This window comes from Microcebus murinus, chromosome 11 (genome assembly GCF_040939455.1).
Source record: "Microcebus murinus isolate Inina chromosome 11, M.murinus_Inina_mat1.0, whole genome shotgun sequence".
Lineage (NCBI taxonomy): Eukaryota > Metazoa > Chordata > Mammalia > Primates > Cheirogaleidae > Microcebus > Microcebus murinus.
In genome coordinates this window covers 69,973,415-69,990,398 of record NC_134114.1, presented here as the reverse complement: position 1 = coordinate 69,990,398, position 16,984 = coordinate 69,973,415, and the positions used below count along the sequence as shown (strand labels likewise).

General features: G+C 33.3%; 2 protein-coding genes across 8 annotated transcripts in view; one reads left to right on the top strand and one right to left on the bottom strand.

Annotated features, from left to right (window-relative positions):
• The window catches only part of MCTP1 (multiple C2 and transmembrane domain containing 1), a 496,961-nt gene extending 492,204 nt beyond the window's left edge, over window positions 1–4,757 (top strand). For 6 of the 7 annotated variants that reach the window (XM_076008188.1, XM_020290177.2, XM_076008190.1 and 3 more), the window contains 2 exons: window positions 1,912–2,009; window positions 3,276–4,757. In XM_076008188.1, the coding sequence (XP_075864303.1) occupies window positions 1,912–2,009; window positions 3,276–3,347 (170 nt within the window). In that variant the 3' untranslated portion in view covers window positions 3,348–4,757. Of the gene's footprint in view, window positions 1–1,911; window positions 2,010–3,275 lie in introns of those variants that run through there. The other variant, XM_076008193.1, reaches the window with a different exon arrangement.
• Window positions 4,758–5,329: 572 nt separating this feature from the next.
• The window catches only part of SLF1 (SMC5/6 complex localization factor 1), a 79,915-nt gene continuing 68,260 nt past the window's right edge, over window positions 5,330–16,984 (bottom strand). The window contains exon 21 of the mRNA XM_012751820.2: window positions 5,330–16,680. Within this exon, the coding sequence (XP_012607274.2) occupies window positions 16,199–16,680 (482 nt within the window). The 3' untranslated portion in view covers window positions 5,330–16,198. The remainder of the gene's footprint in view (window positions 16,681–16,984) is intronic.

Here is a 16,984-nt window from a genome sequence, read left to right as displayed (position 1 = left end):
GTCACCTTTAGAGTCAGGAAATGGTCCTTAGACACAAACAAAAAAAAACTACCTTATATGTATTAAACAAGAGTGACTTTTTTGGTCACAATTTTTAATGCAATTAATGCTGCATGCCAACAATGCCTATGTACCTAGGATCCATTTGAGGCAGTTTCAGCATTCATTTTATTTTATTCTTTTGCCTGAAAAAAAATTGTTTGGAAAACTCAATTTTTAGTCTCTAGGATCTACTAAAGTATCAAATTATGACATTAATGATATATATATATATACACACACACATATATATATATCAACAAGACTAGAGAGAAGTAGAATTCTTTAGTTGCCCATCACCTGCATACACATATACCTAAGATTGCTAAACTTATGCAAAATGCAGAGAACCAAAATGTGTCTTAACTTCAGAAAACATGTGCTTACATTGAAAGCAAAAAGATCAAGGAATTTTAAGACTTTTACAGAAACAAACTAGAATACAGTGAGTCAAGGTCTGATTTCTCCCAAACCCTCTAGTTTTAAAATTCCTCTTTCCCTATTCTTTTTTGGCCCATCTTGTCATATCTTGAGCAAGTCCTCTTACTCTCCATCAACTGTATCATTACCTTTACACTTGTGTGGGAAGTAAAGGAAATGGTAATTATTTTTTCTTTCCTAATTCTACCATTCTAAGAAATTCAATGAAGACAGCACTTTCACTACACAAGGGAAGAGGAATTTCTACTATGTTTAAGCCCTCATCTTCCTTTTTTTTTTTTTATTTTAGCGTATTATGGGAGTACAAGTGTTAAGGTTACTTATATTGCCCATGCCCCCCTTGAGTAAGAGCTTCAAGCATGTCCATCCCCCAAGCATTGCACATCTTACTCGTTGTGGTTGTATATACCCATCCCCTCCTCCCCCCTCCCCTTCTTTCTTATGTTTTATTGAAGGAATCAAGATAGAGTATCACATGTGGCACCTCATTAACTTTAACCTAGCTAGGGTCAGAGCTGCCTTTGGCTTATGAAGCCATCTCTGTTGAGATAGGTGATGAATGCCCCATTTCCTCCACCCGGGTTCTCAGAACCTGGAGCCCAGGACGGATATCTGGCTATATAACCTGCAGTGGCCTTACTGACTAGCTGTATTAAAAGTAATTGTAGAGAATGGGTTTGGGCCTCTTTTCTCATCAAATAAATCAAAACAAGAGCACTATTTGTTTAGTCACAGGTGATAGTCAGAAACTTAAGACATGGGTCTCATGTGAGGAGACAGAGACCAAAATCAAGATTCCAGAAGTTTATTCTACATGGACTCTCAAGAGCCAAGAGCTCTAGTTTGTGGCTCAGTTTTTACCAGTGTGTTGATTTTGTGTAAAGCTGGTTAATTTTTTCAAAAAGCTGGTAGCAAATGTTTTCATTTCAGGTTTGAAAAAACTCAAGGTCATGTGTCTTCTAAAGATTTAGCATGCATAACAGGTAACACACACCCCTCCCTAGCAAGTATATCTTTTGAAAAACGGGAAACAAATACATTGACCTTTTTTGCCTTAACAATCTCAATCTAAAATATAGGAAGACAAGTTTCATCATAAATGAGACACTAAAGCAAGGGTTCTAAGTGCCATAATACTGAGGTGGAAAAATGCAAGATATTGCTAGGTATCACTTTTTAATACCAAATAGTCTTTCCTGCTTGGAAGGAGCTACTGAAGTGCAAAGAAAAAACAAAGCAGCAGTTGAACTGGGAAGGAGGGAAAGAGAGAGAGAGAGAGAGAGAGAGAGAGAAAACTGGGTATATTTGTTCACTTAGGCTGAGGGGTAGTATACAAGCTAGATCTTCAAATCACTGCAACACTTTTGTAAGAAATGTGCTTTGTATAACTCCAAACTTTGGAGATTTCAATGTTTGATTTGTCACTTTTAGGCATCAATAAATTTACAAAAAAGCTTCGGAGTCCGTATGCAATTGACAACAATGAACTACTTGACTTCCTTTCCAGAGTCCCTTCAGATGTACAAGTGGTATGTAGGCTTCATTATTATTGCTATTAATATAGTGTGGCATTGGGTTTTAACTTTTATATCCTTTTAATTTCCAAAGTCTTAGAAGAGCTGGGTAAAGTTAGTAATAAAGCCTGTAGCAGATTTTACCAATCAGAAATTTAGCCCACTTGAGGTGACATCCAAGAAGAACTTAGAATGGAAGCAGGTTTTATAAAGAACCTACCAGGGTTGTCTGGGAGGATTCTCCTCTAAATAAGTTCAGCTAGAGTTCATAAAGGGAAGTCACCATGATCTGAGGAAAGAAAATAGGATTATTAAATGATGAAAGCAAAATGTGCCACTGGACATTTAAGAGGAAAAATACTTCTTTCCAGAATTTGCATGAATTAAGTAAGTTTTAAACATGCATATTTTGGAGATCAGTTGGGGTGGGGAGGCTGACTGCTTTTTGAAATCTGAAGCACATCTCAAAAATCCATTGAAATCCTTTGAGTTTAATGCCCCTTAACCATCAACTATTTTCAGAGTATAAGAAAGGTTTACTTTTTTTTTTTTTTTTGAGACAGGGTCCCAGTCTGTTGCCCAGGCTGGAGTGCAGTGGCATCATCACTCACTGTAACCTCAGACTCCTGAGTTCAAGAGATCTTTCTGCCTCAAACTCTTGAGTAGCTGGAACTACAGGGGTGTGTTACCACACCCAGATAATTTTTATAATTTTTTGTAGAGACAGGGTCTTGCTATGTTGCTCAGGCTAGTCTTGAACTCCTGAGCTCAAGTGATCCTCCTGCCTTCAGCCTCCCAAAGTACTAGAATTATAAGTGTGAGCCACCACACCCAGCCAAGAAAGGTTTTTATCAAAATCTTAAAGCTGGGTTGCAGTGATATCTTTTTCCTTTGTTTTAGCTGAATTCTTCATTTGATTAGACATTAGAGTGGCCAGATGGAGATTAAGACTGTGTTAAACAAAAAATTGCAAAGCACTATTATCCAGGCCTTCAAAATAGATGGAGATGGTTTTGCTTTTAATGTAATGTGTTATGGACAGTGAAGACCCCAGCCCATTACCCAAGTTCACATAGGGGCTTACATGTAATTTCTGGCAGGATTTCCTTTTGACTCCTGCTCTATCATTCTATTGTTTTCTGCATCCCAGCTGCAGATCCCATACAACTTCTAGAGTGAGCATTTTCTCCCCCCAAGCACAGTCTCTCATTCCTTTGCTTTTCCCTTCTTTGCCAGAAAGTGGCCACCTGACCAGTCTTTCTCTGAACTCTGTTTAAACAGGTGCAATACCAAGAACTGAAACCAGATCCTTCTCATAGCCCATATAAAAGGAAGAAAAACAATCTTGGCTAGCCAGCTCCCAGCACTGAGGAGACCAGCATCTGTTTGGGAAGATAAAAGAAAAAGCCTTCAGCCTCAGCAGCATTTCCTTTCTTTCTGCTTTTTATTTATTTTGCCTTTTTATCATGATTGAGAGAATTTGTAAATAGTGTACAAAGGCATATGTCTTTGAAAATATACTTCTATTGTACAGACTCAACTTGATAAAGGTTTAGCTACTGCTGTGTGAAAGCCTTGTTAGCTGTGGATAATATAACACTGAAAGAACAAATGTAAGAATGATAACAGTGGAAGATACACATTTCTCTAATTACAAGTGGAAGAACCAGAATATTAGATTAAGTACTCAACTGTGCTCTGATTAAATCTACATAAATTGTAAATGTCAATTTTAGTTTTTTTTTTAAATGTGACTATTTTTTATCTGAAAAGTAATCCATTACAGTTTTCTATGTTTTATACATTTCAAAAGGGAGGGAAATCCCAAAGCCTGAATAATGGAACGGATGCATTTCAATTTAACATAGATTCTGACTTTAGATCCTGACATTCAATCCTGTGCAAATTACTTAGGTATGACTAGGCTGATTTTAAGCTAGTGAGTGAACGTACATTCACCCCCCCTTAAGAAAATCTTCAACACTCAAAACCTACAAACTTTCTATCATTCCATCCGAAACCTTAAAATCTCTACAGGACTACACAACATAAATACTGCCAGGTTTATAAATGATTGCCTATCTGAATTTTTATACCGAACACTACTTTAATTTGTACCAAGTTAGCAAATTAGCAACTTATTTCAGTTGTCAAAAATACTAGCTAACTATATCCATATTGCTTCTGGTGTCAGAGTATACCTTTGTGCATCTGAAAATATTTTAATACTCAAGTGTTCTCAGAGGAAAAAAAATCTGCTTTCTCATTAGGTTAATGAAATGCTTTAATGCATACTATGATTTTTGTCATAAGTGTGAATTTTAATGTAGAGGAGAATGCAGTGTGCTAAGTGATATGCCAGTGTTTTATTACATTCATTTATGAAAAATAATCATTCTTGATAACATGAATGCATGAAAACCTGTTTTGTAAAATAAACTGCTTGTGGGAGGGATTGCCTTTACAAATATTTCACTATTTACCATAGAAGTGATATTTAAAAAAAATGTATTCCCAAGACTATTAAGGTATTAATAGTTTTTATATCTAACTCCCTGGTATATCAAGGGAGCATACCTCTGGAGAAAAATAATTTGGTTGGTGAGAACATTTTACTTCCCTAACTAGGTATGGGATTAAACTCAATGGAGACTGTTGTAGACAATGTTTTGCACTAACTACTTTGTTAACAAGAGACTGGGGTGGGAGTTATGCTAGAAAAATTGTAGAAAAGCTGAAAGTAAATATATATTTCACTCTAAAGAAACATTCTTTAAAAATTCAATCTCATTGAAGCTGATTTTTAAAGTATTTTTATTTTAGAGATATGTTGTTAAATACTATTTCTTATAATAGAACTATTTTGATCTGTTTATATACTATGCTTGAAAGAATGTCAATTAAATTCCCTTTCTACAGAAAGGCTTTGACCTCAATATGCTCTATTTAGCGCATCATGTTTAAAAAAATGACATGCTTACATCCACCATCACTGTTTGTTGATAAAACATAATACTCTGTGAAAGTTGATGTTCCTATAGAAAGTTTGATGAGATAATTTGTTGGAAATAACTTTCAATTATACCTTATGTGAGATTTATGTTCTGTGCTGATGCCTATTCGGATGTCTACAAGCCTGATATTCTACAACCACACATGTATCTAGTGGATAGTAACCATTAACAGATGACTATTTTTGTTTCATTGTATCAAATTTCAGGTTTATTTAGTTCAATGGTAATGTGGATAACACATTCACTGCATTAAATACAAAAAATCTTTTCCACGTATAATCAGTATTCCTTTTTTTTTGGTGGTTGAAAGAAGATGGGGGATAATGTGCATATTATGACACTTGACTTGGAAAAATACAGATTTGGTTTGAACAAACAAGGCTTCTAAAACCTTGACTATTGTATAAAACTCAGTACATTTGGAGGGGTGAGTATCTAATAAAACTGATAGAGGAGTAAGAACTAGCTTGAGGCATGAAAGTGATATTCAAGGAAATATCTCCTACATTGTAGATACTACTGCAATCACAGGCTGAAAACACTATCAATGGTAAAACTTTAACTATTTCTTTCCCCTTCTCAACATAGGTGCAATTTTGTCTTGAGTGCTTCCTATCTTGCCTTAGGTTTTGAGAGATTTGTGATGTAAATATATCAAGATAACCATAAAATTGAATGTCACTCTAACACCTATTTGGACTACTAAATATATTTCAGTATATTTTAGTGAGTAAATTCACTGAAAGTCATTATTTATATTCGTATTCCAAACTATTATTGCTATTGTGATAATTCATAAGAAATGCATATTTGTGCTCATTTTAAATTTTTTCACCTATTAAAAAACACAGTACTTCTTGTTCATTTTGGTACTGTTCCAGACCCAATTTGAAATCCTTACAGAACCTATCAGTTTGCTTTTGAACCTTCTGTGCACTAGGATAATGTGAGTTGGGAGATTCTTTATGTGACTTTGCAATCTATTGAGTACCTACTATATGACCCTGTCACAGGCAATGGTCAAACCAATGATAGTATATTAAAATCCAATCTGGAGTTGAAGTATAGGGAGAGCCAAATTTAATTGATATGTTTCTGAAAGTATCTTTGATAGGATTTTTATTCTACATTTAAAAGTGAAGAAATTCAGTAGTAAGCTCTTTTATCCAGGGACCACAGGAGCTTTTTTCCACTTTGATCTCCATAGCTACAGGTCTCCTATGCTGAAAGTAACCTCAATTTATATTAAGTTTTATTCAAAGGCTGTAATTTCAGTTTATAAACTTGTTAAATAGGCCTAAATGTTCATGATGTTTTTGAGTTTGCACGTAGCATTTAAAGCAAATTATAAGGTAGTTGATGCTTCAGAAAACAAGTAAAGAAAGCCACCATTGTACTTCTTGAAAAAGCCTCAGGTATTATGAAATTAATACTTGTTTAAATTCTGGGTCTTTAAATGTCTAGTGTGACTGTGTATACAGATGCCTATTATTTGGTTTGATTAGAGTATCTAGAGTCATTCTTTTCTAATTGCTCAGTCAAGTATGAATTAAAACCACATAAAAATGACATAATGAATTCTTACAATAGTGTCATTCCTTTCAATTATAATTCTCTTTCCTGGGATGATTGGTGTAACTCACTGAAAGAATAAAACAAAAAATATAATCCCTCCCCCCCTTTGGCAAAAATGTTACCCTTATACCTCAGTTTCTACATTTATACAATGGCAATTTGTATAGTGGCAGTCATGTAAAACTTATTACAGCTGAATCTGAGATTTAAGAAAAATCAAGGAAAATCTCTTCATTAAATGGAATACTATGCAAATAAAAACTATTAAATGTCCAGTGTAGTCACACTGTTAAAACTAACACTATTATTGAAGGGTTTGCTGGAATTGAATGATTCCATCTGTGCTTTTCCAAGGGTGGGGAATCTGAGTTAACACATTGACTACCACACTAGAAAAAAAATTTTTCCCTGGGGCCACAGTGTTATTAATATTAATCCTTTCTAATTTCTAATTATTTTCTGTTTGTGAGTTATATGCAATGCAATCCACGTTTTTAGAATTAAATTGTCAGTATTAATTGTAATAAGAACATCAACAAGATTTTCATGAACCAACTGCAGGGTTTTGCTTCATGAGGCCCCAGGCTCAAAGCTAGCCCCAGAGTTAACACATTAACTGCCATGTGAGTTGTATTTAACAACAACAAAAGAGTAATTGCTCTCAAATGAGTTTCAATTTATTGGGATCTTCCTTCACATTCTACACTTAACCACTTCGGTACCAGCATCGACTATAGTCGATAGGCACAGATGAACGCGCACAGCAACTTTAGCCAACAGCCGTGATATTTTTCTAATTTTTCATTTATCAAAATAAAATTGTGAACATTTAAAAATAGCGTAATGAAAACATATGTGCATGTTACCTATTCTGATTTCCATTACAAGTAAAGCTGCCTGTAAAGTAAAACAAGCTTTCAGTGCTTTAAAGCTTTCCTCATCACACAAGAGCAAAACGGATTTATAGTCAATGCACAGCACAAACTATCATGCGGACTATGAGTGCCGGCTGTGGGCAAGGTTTTGCGGCCAGTGACTGCCATACTGAAGTGGTTAAGAAAGCACTCAAAACCCCCCCAAAAGTGTTCTATTACATGCCCAAACAGTATTTTTGAAAAGACAAGTTTTTCAATTTTTTTTGTGCCTCCAAATGTTACTAAAAAATTACTCCATTTTTTAAAAAGTAACCAAATGACACTGCTATTCTGCTTTAGTCAATTAAATGTTATTGTATTAGGCTGAAAGCTTTGTTTCAAGAAAAAGAGAAATGGTTTAGGTAAGTAATTGTGCCAAAGTTTTTTCAGTATATAGCAAAATTAAAATTGTGATGTAATTCTCCCTATGTTAGATTCTTCAATGTTCCTTCCAAAGAGAAAAGCAGTGACCAACCTAAGTCAACAAGTAAACCTGAAAACCACCTATTTTCTTAGGAGGAATGCATTAAAAGAGATCCTGAGACCTGGCTGAGTGGAGCTGTTTCTCGTACTGGTGAGGAAAACTGATAATATAGGCTCAGTTTCCCTTTCTAGTCAAAGACAAGCTTCAAAATGGCTTGTGTCAACTTTAGGGATTTTATTTTGCCAGAGTTCAAATGGTGCCAGGTTTGGAGGAAATGCTAATTTCATAGAGAAAAGGAGCACACCTGGCCCCAACCACTCTTAATTGTCCTTTGCATTACTGGAGACACCTGACACAACAGTCAGGCTTATTATAAACAGCTGGACCGCAAGACATGGTAAGGAAATGCCAATATTTGTCCCAAGTTCAGAGATCACTTTTAAATAAAGTTATTAGAGAACTGAAACCTTGTAAGTGCATTCCCTAAAAACATTTTTCTTTTACATAGTAGTGATTACAACAATTCCAACTCAAAAATCTGTGCTTAACTTTTGTAATACTGCAACCTGGAAAACAATTTATTAGTGTCAAGAACTAATAAACACAGACAAATTTTACAAAGGTATACGTATTTCCTATTATAAAGGGAGGAGTAAGTTTGTGATTTTTGTCATCTTTGTTATTATAATAGGGGAAGTAGCTAACACCAATTTCTGACCAACCTTACACAATAAATAGTATGCCTACACCTCTTACCTTTGTCCTGGAACTCTTACTAACTTCAGTTTTCATTAACACAGAAACCTAGCAAATCATAGTAGGGCCTTTGAAGTACATGGGAAACCACCCAAAAAGTCAAATACTATACAGACTTAAAGAAGCAGTTTTTAAATAGACCACTGTGGTGTTTCATTGTATTTGAAGTTGCTGAACATTACATTTAAAATTTCCCTCTAGGATATATGTGAAAAAAATTCATCACAAAACATTTGGCAATTTAACCAATAGTGAAACACTGACTCCTGTGGGGTAGGGGACTAGGTATTCACCATCCATTCTTGTGCACTAACATACTAATACAAAGAATGCAAATGTACTAGATCTCCTATGACTATGACAACAGCCCTGACAAGGAGGTGAGAAATCTTTCCCCTCAAAATAGATTGATTGATTCTCTCTGGTATACTATAATTACAATGTTGGTATCCAGTGTACTTACATAAGGCAATTGTAAAAATATTGTGTTTTGATATTTTGAGTTGTACTACTTAAAACAGTACCTTATAAGAAGCCATTTTTTGGTCTTCACAAAATAGGTGCAAAATAATATGTTCTGGAGAACAATGGCAAGACACTCTCACTCAGATTTCTCTCTCTCAACAGCAGCTGACTGTACTTGCATTAATGTTGCAAATAATAAGTTATATTATAGAATGGATTTTTTCCAGATAAATGATATAAGAATTCTTAATTTAATAACACAGTGGCAAACTCCTTTTAGAGGCATTTAAGTTACAACCCTTGATAAATGTAGCTATCATTTAATCTTACCAGTTTCTCCCTGGTTTTCTGTGTTGAATTTGAAAAGACCCATCAGAAAACAAGTAATTCTTCAAGTTCCATGAATACTTCTAAAAGCAGAAAAGATAAGTTATCATGACTCCACATGGTAACCACATGACAAAGTTTAATCTTTAGCAATTTAAGAATGTTACTACAGAGTAATACCCGCCCCCCCACACATCTGTACCCTAACATGGTGAGGCTCCACTCTGAAGTGGCTAAAATGAAGACTAGAGAAGCATATCAGTAAAGTGACACAAGATTCACTTTCAAAAAAGGGCATATAGTATAGTGTAATATTTCAGCTCTGTACTGAATGACACTAATTATATTTTTAATTATATACCACATTAAAGAAAAATGACTTTAGATTTCAAACTTATTTCAAACTTATTCTTAGATCAAGAACATTACTTTCAAAATAAATTGGTTACTGGCATTATAAACAGACAAATCATTACAAAGAAACTTGGTGAAAAACAAATATTCAGAATGCTGTCACATAAACACAACCAATATCAGCAATGTATTTATTGATAATCTTTACCCCTATGTAATCTAATTTACAGGAAAAAAATGTATATATTTTTTAAGAGATGGGGTCTTCATATGTTGCCCAGGCTGGTCTCAAACTCCTGCCTCAGCCCCTCCTGAGTAGCTTGGACTACAGGCATGCACCACTGTGACCAGATGAGAAAACAATTTTTAATCCCATTTAAATAGTTTCTATTTTTATAAAGAAACTAAAATTAGTTAAAAATGGTATTTAGGGAATGTGTTCAACCACTTTAATAAATGGCTTTCAACCTCTCAAGTCCAATAACACCAATAACATGGCTGAGTATGAAGTTAACATTATTTTGGTATCATAAAAGAACTCAAATGATAGGAAAATAAATGAGACATCTAGATTTGCCTAACTTTGAGGAAAGGTCTGTGTATTACCAGTCAAAACAAGTTGTTTCTCACAGAAAAACAAATGCCACATGATTTTACGTATATGTGGATTCTAGGAAGAGTGATCTCATAGAAGTAGAGAGAATGGTAATTACTAGAAGCTGGGAAGGGGAGGGGAGAAAGGAAAATAGGGAGAGGTTGGTCAATGGGTGTAAAGTTAGTTAGATAGGAAGAATAAGTTCTGATGTTCTATTACATGGTGGGGTCACTACAGCTAATAATATATTGTATAATTCAAGAATGCTAGAAAAGAGGATCTTGGAAGTTATCACCACAAAGAAATGATAAAGGTTTGAGGCAATGGACATGCTAACTAATCTAATTTATCATTAAACAATGAACACATGTACTGAGACATCACACTATACCCCATAAACATGTACAATTATGCTTCAATTATTTAAAAAAAAGCTATTTCTGATTATACCATTAAAATTGAAATTTTGGCTGGGCTTGGTGGCTCAAACCTGTAATCCTGGCACTTTGGAAAGCCAAGGCAGGGCGGATCACTTGAGGCTAGGAGTTAGAGACCAGCCTAAGCAAAAGTGAGACCCCACCTCTACAAAAAATAGAAAAAATTAGCCAGGCACCCAGGAGTTTGAGGTTGCAGTCAGCTATGATGATGCCACTGCATTCTAGCCTAGGCAACAGAGTGAGACCTTGTCTCAAACAAACAAAACCAAAAATCCTGGAATTTTTCTTCTTTTTGATTGAATTTCAACTAAAATAACCTTCTACAAAAAATTATCTAGACCTTGGTTTAGTTTATTGAATATTATTCAAAATTTCCAAAGACACATTTTATTCCTAAGATTTGTCTATATGCCTTCTGTTTTACACCTTCACTGACTTCAATCAATATATTAAACCATACCTCAAAATCTTAATCTCTTGATTCCTTTCAACCACAATGATTCCTACCCATTTTTTCCTTCATCTCTTTCCCCAGTTTTCATCTTTACAATTCTGCTTTTAAGTTTACATGTTAAGTTCTTTAAGACACATTTAATTTTACTTACTGCTCAATAATTTGGTCTCTAGTTGTCAAAGAGAAAGAATGCAAAGTAGAAAAATTCATTTTGGGGATGGAATCAGATATTCAAGATATATATTTCTTAGAAAACAAAAAACTATTATAAATCAAACTATTCTGGTCATTAGAAAAATTTATCAAGAGTCATGACATAAACCATTGCTCACCTAACCTTTAAGCTGAGAAGTCACTAATATTAAAGTTCTTTTTATCTGTCACCACTTTAAGATCAATGATTTTTTTTCAACATGACTATTTAACTTTGGGACAGAATAGAGAAGCAGTGGTAATTTTAGTTCATCTACTATTAAGATAGCATGATGGGTGTAAATTCAAAGCTGGACCCCAGATTTTCGGTTCTGTGCAACTTACCTTCTGGGAAGTGCTAAACATTTCCTTTCAACCTTCTTCTTTGGTAGAACTAAATCATATGTTCCAAAATCGTAAGCCATATTAATGTTTAACATTCATTTATATCTTGATCCAACTTAGGCACTTTGGGAAGAGGATAAGATCTACCAAGTCTAGGTTCAACATTCTAAAAAGATTTAGTGCCCATGATACCAAAACAAAACATTTGGAGGAAATGTTTTAATTCTAATTTAGGACGGCTATTTATAGATGCTTGAATAAGGGCTTTTAGGGTCTATGTTAAGGCTAATACTATATGTTATAATATATTACATATATACATTTATATGTTTACTTTATTAGGAATATTGTTTTCAATGATAACTGATCACTAATCAATTTGCTAACTTCATACTGTTGGATCTTAATTCAGCAAGTTGTTTAAAAACCTAAGAAAGAGCTCACTAGCTCACTATACTTCTGTTTAAAAAGGGAGGGGAGTATAGAAGTATCTCTTTAATAGCAAAAAGACAACATTCTAAAAAATCTCTTGTATCTAGTGCTAAGGATTGTATTGAGTTTTTTTTTTTAAACAGTACATTTATGATCAAAACTATATCCTTAAACAATAAAAAAAAAAGATCTGTGGGTAATAAATTCAAATATACAAAATACTGGAAATAGATTATAACACAAAAAGTACTCCCAAACAGATTCTTCTGTTAAAAAAAGCTAATTATTTGGATTTGTACTTGGTAAATGAAACGAGTCTCTTTTTTAAACAAATTATTAGAATGCTTTTCCCCCCAACAATTCACATAAATTCATGTGACTCAAGAAACCAAGAAGTGTAGGGGTCTATGTTGCTTGGTGTTTTCACAAACTGGAAAGCACGAATTAAACTTTTTTTTAGATGTTCTGTAAGATTAGCATTTATTGTAAGAGGGAAAACCCTTTTTAAACATTTGATGATCAACGATGCTAAAATCTTGTGAAATGTTTGTTTCCTTTGAAAAGGTCTTTGAGTAGGATCTGCATTACCTTGAAAATGTATGCTCAGTACCAAGTAAAACAATACTGCAATCTTTTCTAATTAACTTATAGCCTATTAATCTCTAAATCTATATCAGAACAAATAACCACCAAAGTATATCCTCCTACCACAATTCACTTCAATCTACAAGGTGAATTTTTTTGATAACATAATTTGATTTAAAAGGACTAGTTAGCTATTTCATGTGTCCTGTTTTGACATCATCAGGCACAGTCTAATTCCAATAATTCCATCACTGACCTTTCTAACTCAATCCACATTTGTTATAAAAACAATTATCATTCCGAGTTTTGCAAGCTCCACATCAGCATAAGGTGCAATTGGCGTGAAAGCTACGTGATAAATGCCTGAGGGAAAGAGTGCCTCATGTCACTCAAAGATGACCCCTTCCTGCTGATTAAGAAGCAACAATGACAGGCTCTCATCAAGTTCATCACTTAGCTGGAAAGGTGTATAAAAGGCATAAGGATTGCATATTCCACCAATAATTTTTTTCATTTGAAGGTATTCATTTAACTTTCTATAACAGCATAAACAAAAGTAGCAAACATTTTCTGGAGTTTATATAAAGTATCCTAGTGTTGTGCATTTGTTTGCACCTAAGAATGTGTACTAGTTCATTAAGACTGCAAAAGCACACCCACATCCTATCCACTCTAAAATAAAATTGCTAAAATAATACTGAGGAAAGGATTAAAGTACCCAACTCTTGAATATTCACATTTAAAAACACCAATTATTACTGCAAAGTTTAGAACATACAAAACTTAAATGTTTTTCAACAGCATACAAAAAAGACAATAAAACTCACAATATTTAAGCCTAGTTTACCTTCCCAGACTATGACCTCCTCTTTTTTTGTATAGTCAGCCCCTGTTAAACACACCACCTGGTTTATAACACGTTCAAGAAATACTGAATTCAAAACAATGATTAATATCACATTTGACTTTTATGATATTTTTCTGACCATCTTGGAATAAAATGACAGAAAATATATACACTTGAACCAACACTTTATTCTATATAGTAAAATTAAAAATTAACCCAAAAAGCTAACTTTGAAAAGTTCCTTTCTCAAAAACTGCCAGTATACATTGCATAGGGAAAAGCTGAATCTTAACTATTCAGAAATCTCCTTTTAGGCTTTATTTATTATAATAAGGGTTTCTATAGACTTTTCATTATTATTAACAATTCCACAGAACTATGATATCTGGCATAGTACAATGAAGAACAGGATTACTCAGCTTTGTCTTCAGCTACAACTTTGAAAAGTTTCCAACTGAAAAACTAGGATTCAGACTATAAAGTAAATTTATTTATTGAGAATTTCTTCTTCCTATTCCTCTATGATAGATGTAAGGCAACAATTATGTTTCCTAAAATAAAAGAAATAATACTGGAAAAGAGGTTTTTCATTGCAAGTTTAAATTCATACTTACTGGTATTGTTAACTAGGCTTAGAACATAGTAACCCATGTTTGCTACACTAGACTTACTGAAAACTGCGACAATACTTTCTTGAAGGCAGAAACCTCAATGGCATTTGAGTGTTTCACACTTCATATCAGTATGACTTGTAGAAGCAAACAGATAGAAGTCAATTATGAATTATTAACATTAAGTGCAACAAATATTTCTTACGAACTAATTCAGAAAACTACTTTTTCTTAATAGTGTAAAAACCTAATTCATGATGTTGATTACATTAATTACTTTAGAATTACTGCAAACTTAAGCAATTACTATCTTGTCTTTTGCTTAAATTATTCATTATAACCAAAAGAAGAGGTAAGCATTAGAAAGGAAATAATATTAAGTATCATATAATGTGATAGGCTAACTTAATTCTATCATGACAAAGATATCTGGTGTTTTTTCCATTTTACATGTAAGAAAACCAAAGCTCGGAAAATAATTTGCTTTGTAATTTAGTTATTAAGAAACTAGACAAGGATTTGAAAACTGTGTCTGATGTTAAAATCTATGTTTATAAGTTTATATTAGTTTTCTAAGCAAACATGATCCCAGATGTCTTTACAAACGAAGTAAAAGTGGTATTCCTTGGAATAAAAATGTTCTTATTCATCACCCAAGGGGAGCACTTTACTCCTGATTGAGTATTTTTAAACTACCCTTAGTTTCTGCTATGTCATGTTCTCTCTGATACTTTAGCAAATTAAGTAAATAATAAAAAGGGATTTGAATAATGTCAAATTTGAAGGCAAAATAGAAACAATATTTCTTACAGTGTGTGTAAAAAATTACTTATTTAAAAATACTTTTTATATTAATGTAGCAGTTTTCAATTTACATTATAAGCCCAATAATATAACTGAGCATTTGTATCTTGTTAAAAAGATAAAAGTGAAGTGTGCTTCTTTAGCAGATTAATTGCTGTAAAGTCATCACTTTAGTTATATAAAAACTAAGTGGAAGTTTTAATGTTTCCTTTCCAGCTGTAACACAATGTAACTTATTCCCACTAGTGAAGCAACTTCAATTTTAAAAGTGGTTATTATCTATACCCTTTCTTTTAGTTTTAATATAAACTGCTATTCGGAAAAAACTGCAAATTGAAATATTACTACTCTGTAAATTCATACTGCACATTATGATTTTAAATAATCTCAAATCTATTACTTAGATGCCATTTATAATCTTAATGTTTAATAAAACTTATTATGCAGCAGAATGTTTTCACTTACACAATATTGGTTACATGGAGCAATAACACACCTTATACACGAACTAAAATAAAACAGATCAAGGGATTGAATTGTCAGACTGCGTATTCATTGCATTTAAAAACCAAAAAATATTAATTCTTGTAAATCTTAGAAATGTTTATTTTAGAAACACAAAACTAAAATGCGTATTTTAGTCCAACATCCTATAGAGAAGAAATAGGGAGCTACATGTTTATAGGTACACATTTGTGTGAATATCCTTGCCATGATTCTAAGACCTAGAACACCTAAAATAAAAGGATTACATTTTGATTTGAAAAAATAAATTAATTTTTTACATGTACAATGGATAAATAATATCACTTTCAGAACAAAAAAATTAAAGATTAATGAAGCTAGTATATACTAAACAAAACTATTTTTACTTGAGTCAAATTTTACACACTGGCAAAAGTCAGAAGCTGATACTATAGTTTTGCAGAAGTTCTTTTAAAAGTGCTTTTAAAATTCAGCAAGGCTGCCAAGTCTGTCAATAAATAAATTAAAATTTGTCAATAAACTATGAAGTCCATAATAAATGACAAGTTGAACAGGTTTAGTAAGTTGATCCATACGTTTTAGCACCATCATGAAAACTCTGTGACTGATCGACACATCATTTCCAATGTTACCAATAAGGCCTCAGTGTGTACTCCAGGACATACTTTCAAATTCTCAGGCAGTTCCTTAAGAACATTTGGGAGCTTCTGCAATGTCTTTATATTTCTAGCATAAAGATCCAATAACCAGTCAGTATGAGCACTGGTGGTTTCTTTATAACTTTTACAAGCCATAAGTAGCTCATTTAGATGAGTTAACCCTTTGAAAGCTAAGATGAACTCTGAAGATAAATCAAAAATTGAACAAAAATTTAGCAGCATCCTACTAAGTAAAAATGAACCAAATTCAAGTTGCTGGTGATGAAAATGTTTCTCTGCCTGTGCATGAAAGTTTTCCACTGTATCTTCTATTTTTGTAATAGCAAATAGTTCTTCCTTGATTTGAGGTGATACCACATAATCCAAGGGCAATTCCCCCTTAGAGGTCCTCTGTTGTAAAAGCACTGGGCCTGTGAAAAAGAAAATGCAAAATGTTAAGAGTAAAATACTTTTATTTTGGCACCTTAACAGCTGTTTTCCTGTCTCTTTTTTCCCCAAAGCATCCACAGTTCTGTTTACCTCTGTTTACAATCATATTCTTTATGAATTCATGTTGACATAAGTAGCTGGCTACACATACTGACTAATAAAGGTACACTTAAAACAAAACAAAACAAAAAAAATTGTACTCAGCTGCCTAATAAGGTTTGCCTAAAAGTACATGCCTTAGTTAAATAAATTATATACCTATGAATTTAAAAAAGCATTTATAAA